The 21,498-nt window shown below is 56.9% G+C and overlaps 1 protein-coding gene and 1 long non-coding RNA gene across 3 annotated transcripts; one reads left to right on the plus strand and one right to left on the minus strand.

Moving 5' to 3' along the window:
* Window positions 1–700: 700 nt before the first annotated feature.
* AQP1 (aquaporin 1 (Colton blood group)) lies at window positions 701–14,214 on the minus strand. Of its 2 annotated transcripts, XM_043463268.1 has the most exons (5): window positions 13,646–14,214; window positions 3,612–3,776; window positions 3,207–3,287; window positions 2,585–2,743; window positions 701–2,352 (listed from the first exon to the last, which is right to left on the minus strand). In XM_043463268.1, exons 1-5 carry the CDS (start codon window positions 14,033–14,035, stop codon window positions 2,281–2,283), a joined length of 867 nt encoding a protein of 288 aa, XP_043319203.1. In that variant the 5' UTR covers window positions 14,036–14,214; the 3' UTR covers window positions 701–2,280. The 2 variants fall into 2 exon arrangements, with proteins under 2 accessions (XP_043319203.1, XP_043319202.1); XM_043463267.1 differs by having other exon boundaries at window positions 701–2,743; window positions 13,646–14,208.
* Window positions 14,215–14,942: 728 nt separating this feature from the next.
* Window positions 14,943–20,952, plus strand: LOC122438420. Its single transcript, XR_006268546.1, has 4 exons — window positions 14,943–15,485; window positions 15,607–16,336; window positions 16,922–17,209; window positions 19,724–20,952. It is a non-coding gene; the product is annotated as an uncharacterized LOC122438420 (long non-coding RNA).
* Window positions 20,953–21,498: the final 546 nt, after the last annotated feature.

Raw genomic sequence — 21,498 nt, forward strand, 5'->3', positions numbered from 1 at the left:
ACACCAGCACAGGTGTAAAGGCAGGAGCAGATGGAGGGGTCCTTTTCTGGCTTCCTGTCCCCCTGGGGACTGAGGTCAGGCCACTTTGATCTCTTCTGCCCTGGGGATGCCCCATAGTAGTCTGACAAAAACCACAGGAAGATGCCCAGAATGTGGGCATCCTCCCAGAATGTGGCTCATGCTTTCAGAGCAGAGGAACCCTTCACACACACACACACACACACACACACACATGCCTCCCCCCCACCCCCGCCAGGCCCTAAGGAAATGAGGGACTTTTCCCCTCTTAGCTACTGCTCGTCACATTTCCCCGGCCTCCCCTGCACCTGGCACTAACCTCACTCTGATGAGTGAGTCCACCTCCATCCCTGCCCCCAGGGCTGAGCCCCCCAAGCAGAGCCCAGCCCCAGGGCGGGTGGGTCAGAGATGTGCGGAGGGCCAGAGGAAGTGTGGCCCGGGCGTCCCTGGTGCTCCCGGGCTCTGTTCTAAGGAGGGGGTCAGAGGGAACCCTCAAGCTGTCACACGTCAATCCTGCATGAGGCTGATTGTCCCTCAGAGGGAGCTCTGGTTGTGTCTGCCCCCTGAGACCAGGAGTCCTCGGGTGCAGTGGCTCCTCCGCAGACTGGGCCCAAGTTCTCAGACCCAGAGATCCCTTGTGGGAACACGGTGCCCAAAGAAGAAAAACCTTCATTCCAAGGAGTCTGGATGACCTATATTATGTTTATTTTCTTAACATATAATGAAATTCCAATTCCAAAGAGACGTATATGCAGAACAGACAGATGCAGGGTCCTGTGTGCAGCAGCCAGGACAGGACGGGATGGAGCGCCCCCTCTCCCCTCCAAAACTCCCCTCACCCTTCCTAGCACCTGGCCATTACCCAGGCAGAAATGCAGGATCTGGGTCTAAGAGGGCCCAGTCTCACAGTCCAGGGAGTAGCCAGAGGCATGGCCCTGGCTGCTAGGCCTGCCAAATCATCATCTTGCTCTGGGTCCTTGGACCCTAGTTTCTTTCTCTGTTAAATGGACTAGAAGCTTTTGCTCAGAAATGGAGGAGAGAGTATATGGATGTCATGATGTGCTGTGATCGTTGAAGGCCTCCTGGTTGTCCTGCTGCTTCCAGATATCTATGTATTGTGTCTCTCAGTGTTTGTCACCGTCGTGGCTGTGGGGCATGGGGGGACCTACTCTGGCCCTGGTGGAATGGTATGGAATGTGTAGATAGCTGCCTCCACAAACAGACTGTGCACGGAATTATCCTTGGGCTGCAGCCATAGCTACTTCATTTGGTCAAGACCAACTCTCCCCTCCAAATAAATGAAGAGGGATGACTATGGCCTGGGAAGCCTGTGCAGGTCACCCAGCTTCCCCCCAGTGCCTCCAACCAGGACCTCTGGAATAAGGGAGGAATCTGCTTCTCCTCCTACCTTGTCAGCTAGGGGCTCAGAACCCTCGCTGAGGGTCCAGCAAGGACAACTGTCTCCAGGGGCTGACCTTCAGATGACCAAGTGTCCTTCAGTCAACACACCCGCCACTACATAATGTTGACCTGTGTCTGCACTGGCAAGAAAAACTGAAGAACCAAATAACGACGAGGGTGATACAGTGATAGGTAGAAAAGATTAACTACAACTCAGTGAAGGAACTCGGACATTCCTCTCTCTCCCTCTAGATGATCTTCATTCTGCAACAGCAGGCTCTGTCCACTCTCAGCTCTGCTTCCCTAGGAATGGGAACTTCCTACGGTTGGATGATCTGTTGCTCTTTGCTATGGAACATGTGTGCCTATGTACATGTGTTCACATAGATGTGTAGGTACAAGTAAATACTGGGCAAGTGGAAGAAGCAGCGCTGGGCCAGACTAGGCCTTCCAGAACGTGCAGTGTGTCTACACTTACAGAATTCTGGAGAGGGGTCTCGGGCCCATGTAGCTCTCCCTGCCCCTGCCTCTTTACAGATGGAGTCACTGAGTCCCCAAGATTGAGACGTTCCCAAGGTCGTATAGCACTTCCGGAGCTGGGGGAGCGGACCTGGAAGCCAGCCGGGCTGCAAGGACGGGCTCTGACTGCCCCCTGACCCCACCACTGCACTTGGTGGGGTCTCTCCCCCTTAGAGCATCCTTGGGGCAAGTGCACATTACAGAAAAGAGGGCCACGCTCAAAAGCACAAAGCTATCACTGAGGAGCCCCAGGCACCTGCAGCAGATGAGCTGGTGAGCAATTCTGGGATGGGGGGGGGCGTGCTTTCTGGCATACCTCACATCACACTCTGAGAGGACAACTTAGCAAGGTGGGTCCCTCTCTTTCACCTCCTTTGTGACTTCAAGGGAATGGGTGATTGGAAAATCTTGGTCCTCAGAGATCCCCAAAGCCGGGAAAAGGAGAAAGAGAAAGAAGGTGATAGCAACAGTCCCAAGTCAGGCTTAACCATGCAGGCCCTGCTGATCTTCGGGAAGTGAGTTTGGCCAGCTTGTCAGAGTGTCTATGATACAGATTTCACCCCTCCCCTCCCTCTGCCCTCCCCTGCCCCCCCACCCCCCAGGTGGATGCCCAGGCCTAGCCCCCTTATTTGGGCTTCATCTCCACCCTGGAGTTGATGTCGTCGGCATCCAGGTCATACTCCTCCACCTGACCGCTGGTCCACACCTTCACGCGGTCTGTGAGGTCACTGCTGCGTGGGGCCAGGATGAAGTCATAGATGAGCACTGCCAGGGCTGCTCCGATGAACGGCCCCACCCAGAAGATCTAGGAACAGAGAGCAGACATGCTCAGGGGGCATCTGATGGGACCTGCTTCCCATGAGAGCCCCGACCCACCCACCACCCTCCCACTGCATGGCTGCTCCCCAACCTGTGCCTGGGACAGAAAAGGCAGTGCTGAATCTCAGCATCTGCAGCCCTCCACCCGCTACAACTGGCCCAAGCCAGGACTTAGGTAGTGGTTTTCTCCTTGCTTCTGTGTGACCCAACTCAGCGTGCCTGGAATGGTCAGACCATGGTCTGATCTGGGAGGGGAGGCTGCCTACACTGCCCTGCCTAAGGTGTGAACCCACCACCCCTTCATCTCAGGTCTCATCTTCCCGAATTCCTCCCCCTGGCCATCTCTCAGGGCCTTTGTGATGGGAGATGATGTCACAGGGTCAGGGGTGGATCTACCATAAGGCACCAAAGTCTCCCTCCCACCTGCACCGAGCAGCCCCACTGCTTACCCAGTGGTCCTGGAAATTGTGCGTGATCACCGAGGAGCCGAAGGACCGGGCAGGGTTAATACCGCAGCCGGTGTAGTCTATCTGTGGGAGGGAAGGGTCAGGGGGAACAGGAGAGGAGATGGAGAGAAAGAGACAGAGGGAGGGGGAGGGAGAGGGTGACATGGAGGAAGAAGACCAGAGGGGAAACAGGGCAGTGACCATCAGACCTGGAAGGAGGGTCAGCCAGGCCCTGTGCGTCCCTCTCCAGGGCAGCTGGTCCCCCAACCCGCGGAATGAGCCCTGTCGGAGTCCCACCCTCTGCCCTCAACAGGACACCCCCAGCAGCCTGGCTCCACCCTCCCCACCACCACTCCTACTTGGGAAGATTCCGCACACCCCCCTCCCGGCCCCGCCTCCGCCGCTCACCGCCAGCAGGTGTCCCAGGGCCACAGAGAAGCCAATGGCCAAGGGGCCAGAGCCCCCGAGGTCGCGGCGCCTCCGGTCGGTGGTGGCCAGCACGCACAGCACCAGCTGCAGAGTCCCGATGATCTCGATGCCCAGGCCCTGGCCCGAGTTCACGCCAGGGGCCAGCTGTAGGGGAGAGGGGCGGCGAGCTCAGTGAGCAGAGCAGTGAGGATGGAGTCCCAGGGCCCCTAGGCCCGGGCACCAAAGGCCAGACCTCCAGTGCCCTCAGAGCCCATTGCATCCACCACACTCAAGCACATACAGCCAGCAGTGAGCATCAGGCCTTGGCCCCTCCCACACCTGTCGAGGAAGGACCAGCTTGTCCTAAATCCCACAGCATTCTCCCCAGAGGCCAGAGAGGCCTGGAGGCGGGATGGTGCTTCTGCATCCACCTACATCCAGACCAGGGTACACTGGGGGAACCAAGGCCATAGGTGATAGGCAAGCCCTAGAAATGGGAAGAGATGATCAGGGACATTCAAGGACAGTCAAAGAAGAAGAGGAGCAAATGGGTAGGAGAGCCCCCTGGAGACATTTCTTCTTACCCCCACATCTTGAGCATTCCACCCCATCTCCTGCAGAGGTGGAAAGGGACTTCGGCAGTTAGCTGGCCGCAGCTTCCCATGTCCATCTCTCCCTTGAGCCTGTGTTCCTCGCAGCCCCCACCTCTGTCTCCTTCCCACCTCTGTCTGTCTCTGCCCTCCGCTGTCTCTCTCCCATTTCCTTTGGGCCCCACCCTCCCTATCTGCCCCCTCCTTCTCCCTCCTGGCCACACAGGCCCCGCCACCACCGTCTGGCTCCCACTTGCTCCTGGGCCACTTTTAGAAACATGACTCATGGAAAAAGAAGGGAATGGGAGCTGCCATGAGGTCACCAGAGCCCTCCCTCTGCAGCTGCAGCCAGGAGACCCCTCCCCAAGAAGCCCCTGCACCATCCCCCATGTGGGGGTCAGTCCCAGGGGCCAAATATGCCCACACAGGGGACCTGGGCCACGTGCGTCAAGGCCCCCTCACAGATATGCCTGAATGTGGCCACGGAGGCTGCCTTCTCCCAGGCAGGGCTAGTGTGTCCAAATAAGACTGAACTTGAACCTTCTTCCTGAGCGGGATGGGGGTGTCTCCAAGGCCACAGGGCATTTTGCAGAATCCTAGGTGGAGGGCACCCCTCCACCATCCAGAGGTTTTCACAGCCCCACCCTGAGGCCATCTTACAAGAACAATTCTCTTCCCGCCTTTGTCTGCCGCCCTGGATCACAGGGAAAATGACTCATATCCCCTCTCCTCCGTTGCAGCCCCAGCTCTGCACACTTTTCCTGGCCGACCCCAGGGCTGCAGCCCCTCATCTCAGCCAGCCCTCTGGGAAATACCCAGCTTTCTTTGCACCCCAGTGTGGAGCTATAGAGGTGACCCTGAGTTCAGGTCCCTGCTCTCCTACTTGCTGGCACCATGACCATGGTCTTGCCCCTCTCTGGTCCTCAGTTTCCCCATCTGTAAAGTAGATCTAATTTTCCCTTTCCCGTTCTCCAGAGAGGCCAGAGGTTCTAAGGTGTGGGGTGGAGGGGGAGGGGCTGTCTTGGGGCATTTGAAGTGTTGCAGAGGCAGGCAGGCTCAGGGTAGTTGTGGCTTTGTTCTGGTTCTTTCTCTTATCCCCAGAACTAGGTGGGGCAGGCAGAACAGGAGGGGCTGTGCTGCTCAGGAGTCTGGAGAGTAGAGTGAGGCCTGCCTGGAGCGGAGATAGGCTCCACGGAGGCCAGGCTGGTGAGGCCAGGCAACTCGCACCAATGCCCATCACATTCACACCTGCCGCTGCCCTCGTGTCTGAGCGCTCGGGAAGCTCGGGGCGCCTCCTCCCTCGCGCCTCCGCGCGCTCTCCTTTGCTCTCCAGGGTCGGCCTAATTGCTAGCTGGCAGAAGTCCTGAAACCAGCCTTTCCACTCTGATTAATGGAATGATCACTCTAAGTGGCTCCTGCCTCATACTCCTCATCCCCACCGCACTCATCACAGTTGTGGTCTGGGCGAGCTCATCTCTCCCGGGTTCTTAACCAGGTCTCAGCCTCTCCGCTCCTGCTCTGCCCAAGGACACCACTTTTCATGCAAAGTGGGCAGACCAGGGGCCCTGGTGCCAAGCCCAGTCCACAAGAAGTGATACCTGCCCTGGGGACTCTAAGATGCACCTCATCCTAGCGGCCCAGAGCCCTTAGAATTTGACTGCCCAGAACCACATGGGTTAGTAAATTTCCTCTCCCTAAACCCATTACCACCACCACCATCAGCAGGAAGCCTCCCCTGATTGCTTCTGTGATCTCTCTTTCAACTGCCTAAGAAGTTGTGCTACTTACATCTGAAAAAAAACCATCAATCATTCCAGATTGAAACGGATAGTTTAAGGTCTGCTGAAGTTTGACGTCCAGAAAAGAGCAAGTAAAAATTCAGACCCTATGTTCTGATTTTGTTGCTAAGTCTCTAAGTCTTTTCTGACTCTTTACGACTCCATGGACTGCAACCCTCCAGGCTCCTCTGTCCATGGGATTCTCCAGGCAAGGATACTGGAGCCGGTTGCCATTTCCTTCTCCAGGGGATCTTCCCAGACCAGGAATCGAACCAGCATCCCCTGTTTGACAAGCAGATTCTTTACCCCTGAGCCACCTGAGAAGCCCGTGTTCCTGTTTACAACCTATTGAAAATGACACAATTGCGTAAATAGGGCTAATCCCAGTTGTGATTACTTGTTATTGAAAAAAAAAGTTTGCACATCCCCAGAGCATTTTGCCCAGCCTAGGTCTTATATTTCACTAATTAAGGCCAAAAAAAAAAAAAAAAAGGGTAACAATTTTCGGAGCACAAGTATAAATAAGAGAAAAAGCCAGACATTTAATCTTAAGCATCAGAAAGATGCAAACTCTCCAGTTTTGTATCAAACCCATTGAAGCTCACTCTCAAGGTCCAGTTCAGATTCCACCATCAATTCCAATTCAGTATCAAGAAGTTTTCTCAGGTCCCTGGCTGGAATTAACCTCTGCTTCCACTCATCAAGCCTTCACTAAACAGCTTGCAAATCTTGCGGAAAAGTAACCTTTCTGTCGCCTATCCGGTGCCTCAGAAGCCCTGGCCTGGAAGCTCAGTGGGGATAGAATGTGGACACCTTCTCATCTCCCTGCCCAGACCTCGAAGGGACACTTACTGTGTGGAGACAGAAGGGGCAGACAAGGAAATTTCTTGGAGGCCCAGTGGTTAGTACTCTGCACTTTTCACTGCTGAGGGCCTGGGTTCGATTCCTGGTCAGGGAAGTAAGATCCCCCAAGCTGTTCGGTGTAGGCCCTCTCCCCCAAAAGAAGTGGCAGATTATGTTAATTTTCTAGCATTTCCACCCACTCTAGAGGGAAGTTCTCCGGAGCCAGGGCTGGTTCATTTGCTTTCTAGCTGGGAGACTGCAGGCCAGTATTAGTCTCTGTGGACCTTGCAGAGCAGCCTGCTCAAGACTCTGTGAGATTACAGACATGGAGGTCAAGGCCTAGGAAGGAGATGGCAACACCAGAATTCTTGCCCCAGAGTCTATGCTGCCTACGCTCACAGGCAAAGGTGCTGGCTACCTATGCACCTGGCTAGAGGTCCTGTCTGTTGCCACCTTAGACTGAGGAGCTGGCAGAAGATGTTCTGTAGCTGCTAGGGTATCCCAGGCCCCAGGGTGGCACAGAACTGACCTCTCTAGGCAATGAACTTCGAACCCTCCTCTCCCTGCTGCCCATGAGCAGACTGATCAAAGTGACTTCTGAGGCCCAAGGCCCCAGCATGACCTGAGCATCCTGGTGTCCCACCCTTCCTGAACCAGGCCTGGCTGGGCTCTGGGCATCCATTAAAGAACAAGACATCAAGGACTGCCCCACTCACCCACTGCCTGCAGGACTCAGTATCCCAGTGAGGGAGACCTCAATGAGCCCCCTCCCCAAGTATCACCCTTTCATCAGTGATTTTTCAAGTGCGCATGTGCCTCTGGGTATCCATGACTTTGTGTGCCTCTCTGTGTCTCTCTATACTGCTCTTTACAGAGTCTCTGGGTGACCACATATGTCCAGGTGTGACTCTTTTCTTTTTCCTTAGACATTAAGAGGTTTACTAGACACTAAGTAAGTGAAAAGTCTATCTAACAGTTATAAAAGTTCTCAACCTGTATGCACTAAAGAATACAACCTAAAAATAGGTGACACGAAAGTTGACAGAATTACAAAAAGAAAATGATCAATCCACTGCCAGAGTGAAGGGGTTTAACAACCCTCTCTTAGAAACCGACGGAGGGAAGTGTCAATAATATAAACAGCAAGAACAGGGCAGATTTGAACCACATAACTAACAAGCTTGATTTAAGGAAAATACATAAGCCCTGCACTTCCAAATTCAAGAATATACCCTCTTTTTCAGCCCACAGGGGACATTCAAACTAGTCATGTATTAACCCTACTAGGCAGGACGCCGTCTCTTACAAAGGTGGGCTCTAGGGGTGGGGTGGGGAGGGCTCTCTGTGTGGCCTTAGGTGTCTGTCTTGTGAGTCTAGTGGCATTTCTGAGTTGTCACCCTGTCCCCATGTGCTGCCCTCCCACATACATGTCCACCGCTGGCTGGGGATGGCGGAGGAGAAGGGATGGAAGCACCCTTGAGTAAGAGAGAAAGAAGCAGGTCTCAAAGCGCCCTTTATTTGCTCTCAGAAGCCATTTCATCTCCCTGACAAGGAACAATACACAAAGCAAGGGCTTCCTCCTTCCCTCCTTCTTTCTCTCCTTGCTCGAGGGCAGCCCCCGCCTTCTTGCTTGGGAAAGGAAGAGGTTCCATTGAGGGGCCCCCACTCCACCCTCCTAGGGTCCCAGGGCTTGAGGGGGACCACCCAGGCTTCAAAATGTGCTTTACGCCCGCCCGTGTGTGTGTGTGTGTGTGTGTGTGTGTGTGTGTGTGTGTGTGTGTGTGCGCGCGCGCCTGTGTGCATCATATCGCTGTGACCGTGCACGCACACATGTCTGCCAGTGCAGCGTTAAGTATGTGCAATTTGCAGAGATTTTCAAGGGTTGTAGGCAGGCGGCTGGGGTCACAGTCCTGCTCCACCATCATCTGCTGCACAATACTGAGTGACTCCACCCGTCTGTGAGCCGTGGTTTCCTTATCAGTAAAATGGAGGCCTCAGCCCAGATTATAGCCCCAAACTGTCTCTAGGATTCCTTGCTGCCTGACATGGGGCCCCTTCCCCCAAGACCTGCAGTCATCCTCCAGGCTAGGGTCCTGAGTGCAGGATTCCCACCTGGCCGTGTGAACGGCCGGTCTCCGCGTGGCACAGAGCCTGTCATAGGGCCTCCCGCCCACCTGGAACTGTTAGATGGCCCCCACCACTGCCCCCCGACAAGAGCCACATGCCTCAGAGCTGCAGCTGCCCGACACACCCTACCTGCACAGCCCTGGTGACCAGGAACTTATTGATTTGGAAGCCGTCCCTCCCCAATTTACAATAGTAAGTTCTTCCTTTACCCTGAGCAGACACCAGCCCCGGGTTGTCCTGATGGTGGGGTTTCAGGCACTGAAAGCACGTGCTCGTGGAAACAGGCATTTTCCTGCCTTTTCTATCAGCTTGTGAGTTGTTTTCAGCCTCAGGGTGTACTCACCCACTGGCCCGCAGCTCCTCGGATGTGTGGAGGGAGCCCCTCACTCACCCCCGGGGAACCGCCAGGGTTAAGGAGCCCCTCTGAACCCGGACGGAGGGTCTGGCTGAGGGAACTTTGCCTGCCCTTATCTGCAGTTGTGTGGGCTCAGCCCACACCCATTCAGGAGACCTCAGATACATCTGTTCTTCCAGAGGGCAGGGACCATGGCCCCCAGGGGGCTCTGCCAGCAAAAACCAAGGGCTCCTTGTGCCTCCAGGAAAGCTTGCCCAAGCCAGTCTTCAAGGTGCAGGCAGGGGGCATGTCTGAGCTGCTTGGGGGAAGCCCTAGGAGGGTAAGGCTAAAGGCACCCTGCTGGGTGGGGCCGCAGAGAAAGTGGGGAACAACATGTGGGCCTGAGGTCAGGTTGGGGGAGACCGCATGCGATTGGCCTGCAGTCAGCTAATGCAGTGAGGGAAGGCTGTGACCTGGGTTGGGGAGAACAATGGAACAAGGTGAATCCTTGTCCCTCAGACTGAGGGACCCCGGTGGGCCATATCCCCTCTCAGGGCATAATCTCTTCACAGGAGGATTCCCAGAGCAAGCCCTGGTTAGGGGCCAGTGTCATGATGGACGACATGGGGCTGGCAGGGCGGCTCCAAGGGCTCTAATGGGGAAACCGCCTCAGAATTTTCCATGGTAAGGAAAGTCTCCACCGCAAAACTCCTGCCTCTCTCTGCGCTTCCCCCTCATCGGGCTCTGGCTGGAAACAGTAATTACATGTCCCATCTGTGGCACCACCACCCAGCCCCCAGCCCACTCCCTGGACAGGGCCATTGGAAAACTGGCTTCCCTTTCCCCAGTCCACCCTCAACTCCGGGGGAGGCGGAGGGCTCTCAACGCTGGAAGACCTGGTGGCGTGGGGAAGAGGGATTCGGGGGTTGGGGGTGCCCTCATTGTGTGGCTGGGGAAACGGAGGCTCAGGAAGCTGGGGAAGTGGAAAGTTTGGGGCTAAAGCCAGGTCCCAGATGCAACAAGTAGAAGTGGTTCCCCAGGCAGTTAGGCCCATCTTCAATGGGGCTGAGAAAAGACCCCCAAATAAGGGAGGTTTGCACTCTGCCTGAGCTCCCAAAGGGGCTGAATCCACAGGCTCCAGGACGCAGGCAGACACTGACCTGAATCCTGAATCCTCACTGCTCTCTAGAGCTCCAGCCTCCCACCATGATCCACCTCCCAACCCGACCACCACATCAGCCACACCCTGTGATTCTCAGACCATGACCTCCTCTGCAGGAAGCCCCTTCCTTCCGCCCTGGAATCTCAACTTTTAGGCTCCCGGGACACCTCTTCCTTGAAGGCCTCTTGGCCCTCACCACAGCTCGAGGTCAGAAGTTCCCAGGTGCCCTGACACGTCTTATCACACCTGCCTCCTGTCCCCTATCATTGACAGATGCGCAGCGGCCTTATCTTGCTTGGGACCATGGACTTCTCAGAGCAGGGAGCGGCCTGACTCAGCCCCAAATTTAGTCTGCAGTAGTGAAAGCCATGTTTGCAGCAGACATGGGTGAGCAAGCAAGAGAGGGGAAGAGTGAAATGAGCCAGTGAGTGGTCAGAATTTCAAGGTTCGAGAGCATCTTCCACTTCCTAGCTCCCAGCCACGCCTTGCGATACACGCATTCCACAGATGGGACCCGGGACCACACAGATGAGGTGGCTTGCCTGAAATCATACTGTATTAGTATCTGAACTAGGACAGGGCAGGCCAGGCACCAGCTGCTGCCTGTCTTTCACTCTAGAAATAAACTCAGGGTCTGGTTTTGAGAACCAGCTAGGATGTGGCAGGATGGTGAGAGGTCCATGGTCGCTCCAGGGCATATCCTGAGCCCTGACTCAGTGAGGAGAAAGTTTTCTCCAACATGTCACCATGGGACACCCCCTGACTCACTCCAACCACTTCCTGCCACTTCTTTCCCTATTCTCCTTGAAAATCTCCATGCCAACGACTGGTTTGGGCTGGGAGAGGCCCGGGACTCAAGGGGCTAGGGGAAACTTCTCCTGGAGCTTGGAGGAAAGAGCATGTCACCTGCTGTGTAGACTGGTCTCTGCCCTTCTTGAGGCATTGAGGCCACCTCCCAGGCCCCTTTAGATCCTAGGCTCAGTGTCCTGAACCCTTCCTGAGTTCTTCAGCCCAAGACATGTGTTTCTGGACCCCAAACTTCCATGGTGGGGCCAGGGCAATCCCTGGGCTCCCACCTCAGTATTTACTGCCCTTATGTTCAGCCTGGCACTTCTTGGACTCCTCTTAGCCAGCCCCTCCTGTGAAGAGTGATAAACTCAAGTCCACAAAGTGAGCTTGCTGGCAGTATGGGTGTGGCCAAGAGATATCAAGAGACCTAGGTCCCCTCTTGGAGACTTAAGGGCTCTCAGCTCCAAGAAAGTCAACAAGTAAGCAGCCAGGCCTTGAACCCAACTTGTCTGCTTCCCTGCCCAGGGTTGAGTTCCCTTTTCTCCCTCTCCTGCAAACCCGCCCAGCTCAGGTACTGGGGAGACTGGAAAAATGGAGGCTGGCAAGGGGAAAAGACACTGAATCAGGGTGTGGCCAGATCAAGATTGCACAGGGATGCTTGCCCTCCTCAAGTCTGCCTGGGATGCCTGTGTGAGAGAACAGAGTCACCAGCAGATGCCTGGCCTGACCCATCCTGGAGAAGGAAGGTCAAGAGGGGGCCAGAAGGCCTGGGGAGACTCTATTCACCCCCAGGAAGGATCTTTCCCCTTGCCCATCATACCCAGCTGAGCCCCGCGGTGATCCTGACCCTATTCCGTGGGCACGCCCTGAGGTTGCCCGGCTCTGCCCCCACTAGAGAGACAGGCCTGGAGGACCTTACACCCATGGAGACCACATCTTCCTTGACTAAAGTTTAAATTCCAGCCCAAAGGGCTAACCTTCAATCCTGGAGTGGGTGAAGTGTCACGGTGACACAAGGAGTGCTAATCCCTGCTTGGCAGGGTCATGCCAACTGCCCTCTGCACGGACGTTTGCAGCCGTAGCACCAGGATCTGGACTTTGGCTGGGAAGCAGGAGGACGTTTGCTTGTCTAATCACCCTGCCGCTCTTTCTGTGGAGCCTTTGGCCGGCTCCCTCACTGTCCCAACACCCGCCTGCCTTGCCCAGGCCCCGCCAACCCAGACCTGATCTGATTCCTTCTTTCTCCCTCCCTGTGAAAACACCTCCTTGGGCACTCTGAGACCTCCTCCAAGCCTTCCTTGGCCTCTCAGGCCAAATTTTCCCCCTGCTGTGGCCCAAGCCAGGTCTGAGTTTGCACTTGGCTGAGGGTCTGGAAAAGCCCAGGTCGGCGACAGCAGGCAGCTGCCTGCCAACGGCCAATTAGCTGTGCTAAGCGGCCCGGGAGGAATTCTTTTCCGCAGCTTCCACCCAGTCGCCCACATCTGCTTATCATGAGTGCCCCCAGGTCAGGGCTGAGCAGTGGGCACACGCAGGTATGCGCTCACCTCCAGACACACTTACACCACAGCACTGACACGCTCACAGATACACTTTCAGAAGTAACACAGCCAGCTTTCACAGGTTCGGAGACCCATGCCGGCATCCACATGTGCACACACTGCTCACAGACACAAATACACGCGCCACACCTCTCTGTGTCCGGTGATAGACAGCAGACCCAGAGATGGAAGACGTGCATCTCCATCAGAGCAGAGGTGAGATGTCCCTGCTCTGGCCCCCACCGTTTGCTACAATCCAGGAAAGTCACCTGCAGGCTGTCCTGAAACTGTTTTTACCTCCCATCTTTGTCCCATTCCCGGAGCCAGCAGAGCAAGAGGAGCTTTTTCCTTGAAGGCAGTTTGTTTGGGGACCTGTGTGAAGGTGGGGCTGCCTAGATGCTCGAGGAGCCCCTCTGGGAGAGTTCTGCTCACACAGGATTGTATGGCCAGCTGCAGACATGCTGGACGTGTGGTCCAGGGAGACTGGGGGCAGCAGGCAGAGTGTAAGAGGGTCCAGGCTGTGTGGGGGAGGGAGCCACTGCCCAGACGGGGCTGAGCGGAGGGAGGGGAAGAAACTGCAGCCCAGGGGTGAGGAGCTGCTGGCCCCACTGTTAGCTGCCTCCAGAGCTTATTCCCCACAATAGAGACCCGCAGGGGACATTGGCAAGACCATTATGCTCTGGGTCTCAGCTTCCCACAGTGCCTGGCAAAAAACAGACTCTACTGAGTTCCAGGTACAGCTCTGCCTGACCTCCCACAACCTCTCATCCTCTCTGTTCCTCAGTGTCCCCATCTGCACAATGGGTGGAGGATGAGACGAACCCATCTCAGCACCATTCTAGAGCCCCCAGAGCCTGGGGCCACCCCACTCACCGCGTTGAGGCCAAGCGAGTTGTCGGGCAGAGAGGAGGTGATGCCCGAGAGGATGGCAGTGGCGACGATGGCCCCCACGCACTGGGCAATGATGTACATGATGGCCCGGAGGACACTGATCTGGCAGCTGAGCAGAAGCCCCAGCGTGACAGCTGGGTTGAGGTGGGCACCGCTGATGTGGCCCACGCTCTGGGCCATCGTGGCGATGCTCAGCCCAAAGGCCAGTGACACCTTCACGTTATCCTGGACTGCACCTGTCGTCTGGTTGCTCTTTATTGGGTAGTGGAAGCCCAGGGCTGAACCGATGCTGATGAAGATGAAGAGGGTCATGGCCAGGAACTCGGCCACCACCGCCCTCCAAAAGAGCTTCTTCTTGAACTCGCTGGCCATGCTGGCAGGGGGCTTGGCTTGAGACCGCTGCCTGGTGCTCGCCTCCCTCTGAGAACTGAGCCACAGCCCGGGCTGGGCCTATTTATAGGGCCCCGGGGGGAGGAGAAGGGGGGAGCACAAAGGGAGGAAGGCCTCTCCTTGCTCCTGGCCCGCCCCACACTGCACAGGCCTCCTCTCAGCGATGGATGCAGACACAGCTCTGCTGTCGGACTGCCAACTTTTTTTCCTTCCTCCTCTCTCCCCTCCCTCCCTCTCTCCCTCCGCCCTCAGCCCTGCCCAGCCAGAGGAGGCAGGCAGGAGGCAGCCACTGCTCTAATAGGCTTTGAGAAATTCCTCCAAGTTGGCCCCACTCAGGGGGCCAGAGAAATCCAGGTGTCCCCGCCCTGTGTGCAAAGCTCAGGGGTGCCGGAGGGCAAAGCCAGGCCTCCGATGGACAGGGCAGGGTGAGTGGCAGGGATCAGCAGATGGATATTGCCCTCCAGGAGGCGGGCACCGTGACCCTGCTGGCCTGGCATCCCCATCCCACTCTAGAGTGACGTTATCCTGGAGCCCACAGGTCCTGGGGTTCCTAGGGGCTGTCTGCGCCTCCCACACCTGGTTCAGACCTGGCCACTGGATGTCACTGTAGGAATAGCCCAGGGCCCCCAGCCCCACCAGCCAGATCTCAGCTGATGGAGACCCGGCAACACCAGAGGGTACAGAGAGCTTGTCTGTGGACCACCCCCAACACTCCGGTCAAGGGCAGGCCTGAGATAGGTGAGAATATGGAAGGCCCCCACTCTGGGAGCCCTCAAGCTTCTGGAGCAATTTGAGCAAATGATCTCGGGGCAGGAGCAGGGAAAGGAAGGCAGGTGAGGATATTCGTCTCAAAGACTGTCACTCTGGCGGACCACAGGGGAGACAGAAGGAATGGCAGACTAATCTGGAGACTGGAGGCCTGGGGTTGGCAGTGGGGACGAGGGAGCATGAAAGTGAGGGACGACGGAAAGACCCAGAGAGAAGGAAGAGGGAAAGGAGACAGAGAGAGAAGGATGGACAGAGAAGAAGAATTAGCAGAAGTGGAATTGAAAGGGCCAGATCCCCAGGCAGAGACCGGGAGGTGGGTCTGGCTGAGTAGGAGAGACAGAGAGGGCATGCAGAATGAAGAGACAACCTGGACAGAGGGGAGACGGGACTGGACCCAGAGGCAAGAGTCCAAAAGAGAAAGATGAGCAAGCAGGAAGAGTTGGGGGAGGGATCAGACAGTGTCCCCAGCAGGGGAGGGGCAGAGGCTGCCCTGCAGACCATCCACACCCCCACCCTGCCCCGTAGTCCAGCCTCTACCCTGTGCGGCCCCAAACCAGACGCCCGGAGGCAGCCGAGGAAATGAGAAGAAACTGGATCCCTGGGCCAGGAGCCCGGTGAGGGGCCACCAGCCTGTTGCACATTATCCTGTGAGAAGAGGAGCCAGGTGGGGTCCAGGGTGAGGTTGGACCCAAGAGGGAGGAGCCTTCCCAGCGCTCTCCTACCTGCCTCACCACAGCCCTACCTCATTTACACCACGAGAATGCTGGCTTCTCCCCATTTTACAGGTGGGAAACTGAGGCCCAGTGAGGGGAAGGGCTTCTCTGAGTTCTGCGTGTGTCCAGGGGCCATCTGCAGAAGATGATGCTGGCCCTCACTGGCCTCCCTGCTGCCTGACTGCAGCGCACCAGAGCTTCCCTCGCCCTGGGGTCAGCGGTCAGCCTGGTGTTTACTGGGAGAGGAGGCCCTCTGGGGTGGAGCTGCGGGGAGCTGTGTGCCCCTAAGCACACCTAAGTGTCTGTAAATACAGGATGGAGTGGACGTGAGGCAGGGAGGCAGCATGGTGGCGACAGGCCCAGCCTGCCCAGAGAGCCCTGTGGCCGGAGGTAATTGGTGCCTTATTAACTGTCTGAGAGAGGGAGCCAGCCCCACTGGGCCACTTCCCGGAACCTCCTCCACGTCCTTCACTCTGGGCAGCCCCAGCTCGGCTCTCCACACCCAGGGAGGCTCCTTGCTCCCTGGCCCCTTGGGCTGGTGGCCACCATGCCCCTCAGTGAAGGGTCCTCTGGTCAGTTCCAAGCCTCCAACCAGAGCTCCCTCCACGTGGCCGGGATTCCCGCACTCTCAGGCTTTGGCGGATGGCCTGTTTACCCTCAGACCAGGTTCTGAGGACAAGGTTGGGGTGCACCTCAGAGCAGGGTCTTCTGGAGCAGGACTGCTCCCTTCAAGACACGGACTCCATGTCCACCAAGGAGGGACACACACCCTCGGCTTGGGCAGCGACCAGCTCTGACGCCGGTAGGTGCTGGGACCCAGCCAGGAGGGCTCAAGGGAGGCAGCGGGGGGAGAGCTGACCAGCCCCACAGGGGCCACTAGACAGACTGGTGTGGGGGCGCAGTACCCCGGAGACAGGAACAGGAGTCTGCACAGGCCTGTGTGGGCTTCGGGTTCTGTGACAGTGTCCACGGGCCAGGTCAGGATCCAGGCATCTTGTGTTACTGTGCATGGGGGTGAGGGTCACCTGGGAAGTACTAATTCACCCAATAAATAATTATAGAGCACTTTTCAAGTGCCAGACACCATTCTGGGCACTGGGGGACAACTACAATCCAATGGCCCAGCTCCTTGTCCCCCTGAAGCCCAGCATATGAGCCTGCAGGCTCTGTGTGGGTGACCAAGCTTGTGACAGTGGGGGCATATGTGTGTGTGTGTACTTGCCAGAGGCCCACGTCCATCTGGAGCTGGGCAGGAGATGGGGGATGTGGAGGGGTTGTGACAAAGCAATTTGCCCAGGGAAATTAGGCAGCCACCAATCTTAGAATGATACGAGGGTCCTCGGGGCAGTACCCTCCAGCCCCCTGCAGTTCCTACCCCGTCTCCCAGGCCAGCGTGGCAGCTGCCTTTCTTTGGATGAAGGCACTGCCATCAGCAGGAGGCGCCATCAGAGTGCAGGCATCTCCAGAATAATGGCAGGCATCTCTCCTCGTTGGCCCGCCATCTCCCATTCTGCCAAAGGGCCTCTGTGGCCATGTCCTGACCATTCCAATGGGGAAGGGGGAGCCACAGTTCGTCGCTGGTCGGCCACAAATCCAGCCCAACCAGGGAAGGAAAAAATGGAAACAGCCTTTATCTGAAGGCCTGTCTTCACCACAGCCCTGGGAGGCTGAGACGGTAAGTGGTTTGCCAAGGAATGGCAGAGCTGGGGGACTCAGGAACCCCAGTCTGGTTCTCTGCCAGCCTAGCAGGATCCCTAAGAGGAAACCCCAGTTCTGCTGGCCCAGGAACAAGTACAGGGACTGGGGAAGCTGGCCTCAGAGGCCCTAGGATGGGTGAGGGGTGAGTGTGTGAGGACCACCTGCAACTTCCCAACATAATTCGGGTAGGGTCAGGGGTGCATGGGGAAGGGAGCATCAAGGAGAGAGTGGGTACATGGAGAAGCTGGGAGTCACCCTGCAGCCCCACCAGCTGGGGAGCTTGGGCTCCAAGGAGAGCGCTTCCCCCACCCGGTTCTCCCTCTGTGCGGCCTGGCTCGGGCTCCGCGGCCCTCCCATGGGCAGTGGTGTGGGCCTGGCCTCCAGAACCCACAGGCCTGAGCCAGGCTACATAAGGGGCGGGGGGGCTGCCCCCCTCCCCCGCCCCTGAGGCCTGGGCACTGTCTGGCCCTGCCGGAGCAGCGGCCTCAGCAAACGCTTTTCCAGATGTGCCTTCTTCTTCCTGACGTGCCCCGGAGACCTGCCTTCCAGTCAGAGCTGGCTGTTCCCAGGGCCGTCTGGTCCCGGTCCCCACCGGATGCAGCGGGAGGACCTCCACTTGGTCCAGAGGTGGACGCACAGAGACTCACACACTGGCCAAGGATCGGCCCTGGGCTGTGTGGGGGGAAGACGCCCACGGGTGTGGCCGAGGCCGTCACTCTTAGAGCCAGGAGCTTCTGTAGAGTGCAGAGCAGAGGGACGAGCGGATGGACCCTCCCTTCTGGGCCCACAGGGATTCCCCACCCATGGGCTGAGTTGTGGGGAACAATGACTTCATTCCCTCCAGAAGGCCCACCGGGAAGATGGAGTTCGAGGTGGGAGGAGACACAGACAGCAGACTGGCCGTGATCGTCATCAGCTCACCAGCAGCTTGGATGAATTCCCCAAAATCCCTCAGGCTTTTCTGAACCTGGCAGAGTGCACTCTTGTAGGGTAGAGATACAGGACAAAGTCTCTGGGGGTCTTGGAGAAGAAGCCATGAATGCCCACTCCCAGAGAATCCCTCTGGTCCTCGTATCTCTTCCCTTCAACAGGGCACCGGCTACCATACCACCCTGACCTTGACCTGGGCTACTCAGATGGGGCCTGTCTGCCCCCATTGCCTGGGAAGCAAGGATTTGACTCCAGCACAGAGTCATTATCCCTGGGAGGGATGGCCATTCCCCTCCAAGAGGGAGGAGAGGCGGGACAAAAGCCCAGAGTACAGAGACCAAAACGGAGACTCAAATCCTTGGCTATGTCCTCAAGGCTCTCCACTAACCACCCTGTGTGGCACCTGCCACCACCCCTTCCAGCCCCAGACAAAGACCCAGGTTCCTGAGTCACCAGGCTCACTTTGCCCAGATGTTTGCGTGTGAACCCTGTCTCCTGCTCCCTCCCTACGCCAGCCTCCTCTGACCCCTCCTCCACAGCAGTATCCACAGCTACAGCTCACCCCAGCCTGGGCTGTCCCCTTCTGACCTGGTGGGGTGAGGTGGGGCCCAAGGGCCTGGGTCTTCTCCCACCCCATCCACAGTATCCCCAGCAGAAATGAATGCATGGCTGGGCATGACAGACATGACCTTGGAAACTTCTGCTGGCTGACTGTCCAGCTCCCCCCGGAGACAAGGTACCCACCTCTGAAAGCATGTGAATTCTTCCCTGTGTGACAGATAACTCCTGGCCATTGAGGCGTCACACGATCCCCCTTAAATCAAAACCGGATTTAGCGGCCACCAGTGATTCACCAGAGGCGGAACGATTTAGTAATTTTCTAAACTACTGCCTCCCATTCAATTCTCCTCATGCTGCCCTCACCCCCTCCCTGCCTACCCTGTATAATATCAAAGCTTGTTGGGGAGGTAGGGAGGGTGGGACAGTGTCAGACCTCTTTCTGGAAAGCAGGATTTTCTATTTTGACATCTCGGCAACTCTCCAGCAATAGCCCTTACTTGAAGCTACAGAAGAGGATCCAGTGAGACAGTATGGGAAAATTGCCCCCCTGCCTGGCTGGGGGCGTTGGGCTAGGCTCATAGGCCTGAATGAGGACACGGGACAGCCCCCGCCCCCTTCACTCCCTTATGCTCCTGTCTGCTAGGACTGGATGAGGTCCTCCAAGAGGGAGTGAGGTCACGTTTTCCCCAGCCCTGCCCTGCGGGTGAGGAGGGTGGCATCTCTCACTTCCAGAAAATGCTGGTGGTGCCATTTGTCCCAAGCTGCTGACCACACCCTTCAGGAGAGCACTGGCAGGATAGGGGGCTCCACCTGGAGCCGAACTCAGCATACTGGGTACCTGGCAGGGAAGTGGGTTTGGAGCCTTTCCTCACCCTGGGCACACACGGGGCACCCCCTGCTCCACTGGGCTGGCTGCCCCTGCAGCTCCCACTCGACTCTCCAAGACCCACACACTCTCCTGCCCTGGACTCTCAAACATCTCTTGTCTTTTCCTGGTTAGATCACAAAGCATCAAGACTTGATGGAGGGGTCTGAGAACAAGGGATCTGATGCCCTCATTTTTCACATGGGGAAACGGAGCCTCGGAGAGGCCAGGTGACGTGCCCGAGGTTCTTTGGTGGGTCAGAGTGAAGCCAAGACTGGAGGGCAGGTCTTCAGGTTCCTGCCAAGGCCCAGTCTGCCAGCCTCACCCAGCCTCTTCCTCCTCCCTTCTCTGCTGGACAAGAGGCCACCTCCTCCTTGATCTCCAGCAAGGACTCAGAGAAGTGTCTGGGCAGCTGGAAGGTATATTTGGGGGAGCCTGAATTCTATGTCCTGTGCCACCCCAGCCTCACCTCTGGTCATTGGTTCGGAGGGAGTGTCCAGGTGGGCACTGTAAGTCCAGCAGGCCAGGACTCTAGGCTCCCTGTTGTCTTGCTCCTGCCCTTGCCTAGATGCCTCCGTGCCCTCCCTGCCCTGGTGTGGGCCCTGGTGGTCTCCCTGCCCTCCTGTGGATCCCACTGCCTCTGCTCCTCCTCACGACATCTCACAGGGCCCTGCCTCCTCCTGAGGACCATCCCAGCTGCTGGACCCTGCTCCAGCTATCTCTTGCTCCCTTCACACCTGCTGGATGCCATGGCCTCCTCTGGGCCCTGCTGGGACACCTGGGCACTTCCTAGGGCCCAAGCCTCGCTGGCTCTGTGGCGTTTCCAGCAAGCACACCATCACTGGGTTCTAGCAGTGGGAGCAGGTGCCGGCTGGTGCCACGTCATGCCCACTCCAGGCCCCACAGTGGGACTGCCTGGGTCCTGCAGGTTCCAGAGCTTTAAGGAAATTCCTCTTTCACTGTGCTTGTGCCTCACCACCACAATTAATACACTTGTCTTTATATCCACCAAGTCATCAAATTCCGCATTTAGTATTTTTTATGGAGGAAGGGACCCACAAAAGCAAAAGAACCCCGAGCTCACAACAATCACAGTGCGGCTTGGGGCGCCACCCTGGCCACCACCACCACCACTGAGGCCAAAGACAGTGTTCGGGGAGGGGCCGGAGATGGGCACGCTCCAGCAGTGCTCACTCAGACTGACCCCTCTGACAAGTAAAGCGTAGTCCTGGGCTGAGCGGTGTGCGCATTTCTCTCCTTCATCGTGAGTCCTTCACCCCTCTTGACTGCCCTGCCAAGTCACACCTGACCCAGGTGCTACCACACAGGCCAGTTTGACCCTTCCTTCTCCCTGACAGTGAACGGGCTTGCATGCATGTGCGCACACACACACACACAGCATATTCTCACACACATGTATACATGTACACATGGACTTTGCATATGGATATATACGCAATGCACACACATTGGTTTTCATACACAAAACACATGTTGCACTCATACAAACACGTGTGCATGCCCAAATATATACCCCTGCACGTGCACACACATGCAAACACACAGAGTAAAGATATAGATCATGGCTCACAAACCCCTGCACCTCTGAAACACTCTGCCACGTACATTATAGCCTCTGCTGCCTATACCCTGAGCCCGGGGACATCTGCACGGCCTCTCTGGCACCTCCGAGCACTCACAGCTGCAGCCACCCATGCTGTTCACAAGCCCAGGACCTCCCTCTGCTCCTCAACATGAAGCTGAAGTTAAATGGTGGAGAGGAGGAGTCAAGGGCAAGAGGAACGCAGCGGTGGGCATTTCTGTGACATAGTGGCTTTGTGGATTCTCTCTTGGAAATTATCTTATCTCACTTACTCTCCAGATGGGACCCCGCCCCCAAGCCCTGGGTG

This window comes from Cervus canadensis, chromosome 3 (assembly GCF_019320065.1).
Source record: "Cervus canadensis isolate Bull #8, Minnesota chromosome 3, ASM1932006v1, whole genome shotgun sequence".
Lineage (NCBI taxonomy): Eukaryota > Metazoa > Chordata > Mammalia > Artiodactyla > Cervidae > Cervus > Cervus canadensis.

Coding starts and splice junctions, on each gene's coding strand:
- AQP1 (XM_043463268.1), bottom strand. CDS start 14,035: ATGGCCAGCGAGTTCAAGAAGAAGCTCTTTTGGAGGGCGGTGGTGGCC. Junction 3,777..13,645: donor ACTCGCTTGGCCTCAACGCG/GTGAGTGGGGTG, acceptor TCTCCCCTACAG/CTGGCCCCTGGCGTGAACTC. Junction 2,353..2,584: donor CCGACGACATCAACTCCAGG/GTGGAGATGAAG, acceptor GGGATCTCTGAG/GACCAAGATTTTCCAATCAC.